Source organism: Dysidea avara, chromosome 9 (assembly GCF_963678975.1).
Source record: "Dysidea avara chromosome 9, odDysAvar1.4, whole genome shotgun sequence".
Lineage (NCBI taxonomy): Eukaryota > Metazoa > Porifera > Demospongiae > Dictyoceratida > Dysideidae > Dysidea > Dysidea avara.
Genome location: NC_089280.1, coordinates 13,315,946 through 13,321,081, shown reverse-complemented (window position 1 = coordinate 13,321,081; position 5,136 = coordinate 13,315,946). Strand labels below are relative to the sequence as shown.

The window sequence follows — 5,136 nt, the reverse complement described above, 5'->3', positions numbered from 1 at the left end:
ACCTGGCTATATGAAATCAGGGGTATATAGCATTAATTATACTCTCAGTCATTTGTCTTCTTGTAGAAGTTGAACATTTTTTATGATGCAGATTAATCAGTGCTAATGTCATGATTTATACACATTCACTAGGGTGTCCACTTCCATTGCAGACAAGGCGTGGAATAGAACCAGATTCGGGCCTTGTGTCATGCTGAGACGTTCAGTGTGATAATATTATCACGTGATGTAAACATGATTCCACCATATATATATATTGAACTGTTTATACATGCACAATCATGTGACTGTCACAAGTTTATTGTTGTCACCTGCTTTGTCTTGGTGCTGACTGGAAACCATTGTCTGTGAGTTACAATGGCTGATTATCAGCTTTATTCTGAGCCTAGTCTTGAGTCTAGTTGTACTAGTTGTATACATTGTAAAAAGGTGAAAAAATGGTACCACAGTTGGAACTTCGTGTGCAATGACCCAGAGTAAGTAATAATGGAAGTATACTGGCAATTGTATAACTAATTAAATTTTGTGAAGTGATAATTATTCCAACAAATTTGCTGTTATGAATGATAGCATACAAGAGTAGTTTTAAGGGCATGCCTGTTATGTACAAGGATGCTTTTACTATTGAATGTGACAACAAATACAAGAAAAATCTGTTTATATAGGAACTTTTTTAGTTCAGTGAGAGATCTAAGAAATAAAGTAGGGAGGTCACCTATGCCTGTAGTCTGTGGCGTAGCCAAGGGTGGGCCTGGGTGGGCACATACCCCCCCCCAAATTTCCCTAGGACAACAGTACCCATGCACTCACTATTGCTATTACGAGCAAGAAACAAATAGTGTATACTTTTGCAGTGTGATATTTGTGTTATAAATCAGCAGAGATAAGTATAATAATACCATATCTGTTTCACTGCCCATACAAAAAGTCTCAATAGTAGCAGTGAAATTTATCCCATATTTCACTGGTAGCAGTGAAAAAGTTGAGCGAGTATGGTATTAACTGGGAATAGCATGGGTATAACAGTGAAATTTGGGATAAATATCACTCTTGTTGTATTGGAAATGGTAAATTTCACTTGGCTTTTTTCATGATCACTACAAGAAAGTAGTGAACGTCACTATTGAGTATATCATGGCAAATAAATATTAGTAATAAAATTCACAACTATTTTACTGTGCAGAGTGGTCTTGTGTAACAAAAACAAGTTGGCCAGTCTTTAAAAGGTGGACACTATTCAAGAGCTTGACTCTAGTGTCACTCTTAGACTGGCAACATGCACTGACTATGTCTGTTTTCCATTTTTGTTATCGTTTCCAGCTTTTATTTCCAATTGTCCTCTCGTTGTATGTTTATAATTTGCATACCCTCCACTATTGTAGATGTAGGATAGCAGAACGGAAAAGAGGTGAAAGTCAGCATGAAATTCAAAGTAAGACTAAGGTCAGCATGTATATTTTGACTGTTACTTTGCTGCAGGGATTAAGGAAGCCAATCAACTTGAAGTGGCTAGATTGGATTTCCAACATAAACAAGCAAGTTAGTATTTATATGATATATCTGCTGTACTATCTCAGGAGTTAGTAAGCACTTGAAGAGTGCAAATGAGTGTAACAGTGAAAAATAGCCATGTTCACATATCGCTTTCCAAATACATAGGAATAGTAATTACTTGGAATATCTTTAGTACACAATTATGTTAACAACTAGCAGTTAACCAGCATCCATAGAGAATTAAAGTGCTAGCAGTTCATCATAAATCATAAATATACAATATACTTGCATTTGTGCAGTGTTAGACAAAGAAAATGAAGAAAATGAAAAGGCGAGAACACATGCTCTAGAAATGCTAAAAGAAGACAACAAAAGTGCTGACAAAGTCAAAATTGAATTGCAGCATAAGAAAGAAAGTTAGTGTCATCATTAGTACAACACACATGCGTGCATTTTACTGTGGTGCCCATAAAGCAGACATGCACTTATTGGTTCACCATTTAAAGCTTTTACACAAGGATTGAAGGATAAGTTTTGTTTAAAGCAAGTAACAAGATAATTACATTATATGATATAAGTAATCTGAATAAAATGGATAGGTTGATCAAACTTTAATAAATCACTTTTTTCAATATTAAAATTTTCCCTCCATCTGTGATCAAATATTTTTTCAGACTGCCTATTATACACCGTACATCATAGCTACATCTGTATAATTACAAATTATACCTGTACTTGTTACAGTGACAGAAAGACAATATAAAGAAGATGAGAAAATTAGAGCACATGATGCTAAAATGAAAGACATGGATCTTAAAATGAAAATGAAAGAATCAGATGCTCAATTGGCTAGAGACAAAATGCAACATGCAAAGGAAAGTTAGTAATAGTTAGTAATATCAGTTACAGAGTGTGCGTAAGTGCCTTTGGTAGAAAACTATTATGTCATGCACCACAGCCTGCACTCCTCATCTACATGCAGTTTCATTTATAACCTTTTGTAAATTTTCACACAATAAATGTTATATAGTAGAGGAGTAAAAGTTTAAAACTAGCGGAACTGTCATGATTTACACTGTATCCAACTTATCACTGGAAAAGTACCAATGAAAGCCCTAGTACATGACAAAGGCATTACCAGAAGCAATAGCTAATTATTCTGGTCTTGATAAATAACTAGCTGACTAAGCAGATTGTTACAATGCTTCTTTAAGAGCATGCAAATAGTTTATATATATATATATCCTACCCAGTATTTGCCAGTGCCATCCCCCTTAACTACCAGGGTTAACCACGATCAAAAGTTTATGCAACAGTATGCCAGAACGAACCGATATCTTTATTCATTTCTGCCAAGGACAATCCCTGACTGGAATAACTTGAATATTGAGAATTTAAGTAATTGTAATCTAGATTTTTTTAAAGATTATTTATCTAGTTATAGCTAGTTAATCACTTACATGACCTTTTTTTGTACATTAGCGTTATACCCTTGATGGGTTTTGCTAATCAATAAATAAATAAAATAAATAAATGTATATGTAAATAGTTATACCACGGGTACGAGAGTTTTGCATGATATAATGGGACCTGCATATGACCCGTTTAATTAAAATAGAGGCGCGCCTCAAGAGCTAGATTAAAAGTCCCACCAACAGTATTTTAAACAAGATTTGATTAATCAATCAACACCTACATTACTATAATACATAACAGTATAACAACTAAATTATTTTTAAAGCATGTTACTAAATTCCGTCCCATAATCACATCTTGTTAGGCCAAATTCAATCCCACAATCACAGCTAAATTCTACATCTGAGGTGTCAAAGTGGTATACTGTAGATATATACATTATATATAACATTAATGTATACGTATAACACAAATGCTTTTACAGTTGCACAAGATAAATTCGTGAATGATGAAAAACAAAGACAGCATGATGAAAAAAAAAGACAACAGGAACAAGAATCAAGAAAATTGGAAATAAAGAGTATAGAGAAACAGACTAGACTAGAAATCATACAATTGCAAAGGGTGCTGATCACAGCAAAAACCCAGCTCCTGACTGAGCCAGGTATGGGAATGTACAATAGTGTACTAATGCAGTGTATCCAAGACACCACGTGACCATTCTTTTACATATCGGTCCATCTCATACTTAAAAATGTAACTCAGCGGATGGGTCAGATAACCACACACACACACTCACAGGCATGGGGCCAAGTACATTTAAACTCTTGCTCATAGCTACATGATGATATTCTGCAATATAATTTTAGTTACAAAGTGTGTATGCATGCTTATTAATTAATTAGTCTTATATTACCTGTAACTACAGTAACTACAAACTGTTTCATAAACAGCTACATGTGCAGGTATCTTTACAAAAACTATGATGCTATTTGTAGGAATCATGTCACAACAGACCGTACAGGAGATCACTAAAACCATGAACTCCCTATTAAAAGAGCTAAAGGTAAATATTACTGCAATCATTCATTAACTAGCTACTTTGCTTGACAACTATAGGAGCTGACCATGAAGTAAGCTGTGCAAGGACTAATAAACCTGCGTACATGTATATGTATGAACAGCGTTGTAAACTATCTGTGTTTGTTTACTTATATTCAATTTGTTTGGTAGTAACTAAATTGCACATTCTTAATGTGGAAGCAAATTTTATACCTGCAAACCACAACTATTGATAACCACAACTATTGATAAAAAGCATATTGTAATACCCTACTACATACATAACTACATTTGAGTATGTACATAGTGTGGATTGTACATGCATTACAACGTTAATGTACAAAAATCATGTATAGTGGTTAACTAACAATGAGATATAACCTTTAAAGGAATCTAAATCACAATTATTTAAGTCCTCAATGTTCAAGCTGTTCCAGTCCGGGATTGTCCTTGGCAAAAATGAATAAAGATATCGGTTTGTTTTGAAGAACAATTGCATGAGCTTTTGATTGTGGTTTGCCCTGGTAGTTGTTAAGGGGGATGGCACTGGCAAATACTTGGTAGGAATGTGTAGTATCTTGTTCACAAACTTAAACAACAGAATTAAACGTGTCTTCTACGATTTATTAGCATGTCAGTTATACTTTCTCTATGATCATGTAGCTAGCTAAATCCAGGAGTGGTGTGTGGGTATTTTAGCGATGAAGTGATGTGTGCAGTGTTTGTCATTATTAGTAAAATAATTATTAGATTATATACTGACACAATGCTTATAAACATCTCCAATGAGCAGTGGAATATGTTCATCACGTGATTCGTTGATTGTAATCCGTCGATCTGTGATCCACTAAATACAGCAACCCAGTTTTTAGTGTTGCGTACTCATTTTGGTTGTTGCATATGAAAATCACGAATTGTAAGTATAGTAGAGGTGTACCGATATGGGTTTTTGGCATGTACCGATATCCGATATTGATGCAACCAAAAGAAGTCGATAACCGATAGTCAATCCAATATTTGCATTAATATTTCAAGCAAACGAAAGTGTACATTAACCTACCCTACAACAACATGTGCATGTATTCATTGCTATACTCTGCCTGTGGTGGTATACAGCTTGGGTTTCTAATATGCGATCCAGACAATTAGGCACCCACAAACATT

The 5,136-nt window shown here is 34.6% G+C and overlaps 1 protein-coding gene across 1 annotated transcript; it reads left to right on the top strand.

Moving 5' to 3' along the window:
* Positions 1 to 297: 297 nt before the first annotated feature.
* LOC136267819 (golgin subfamily A member 6-like protein 1) lies at positions 298 to 4,232 on the top strand. The gene is made up of 8 exons (XM_066062998.1): positions 298 to 476; positions 1,383 to 1,432; positions 1,480 to 1,539; positions 1,794 to 1,910; positions 2,239 to 2,373; positions 3,395 to 3,574; positions 3,909 to 3,976; positions 4,030 to 4,232. The coding sequence occupies exons 1-8, from the start codon at positions 358 to 360 to the stop codon at positions 4,045 to 4,047; spliced, it is 747 nt and encodes a 248-aa protein (XP_065919070.1). The 5' UTR covers positions 298 to 357; the 3' UTR covers positions 4,048 to 4,232.
* Positions 4,233 to 5,136: the final 904 nt, after the last annotated feature.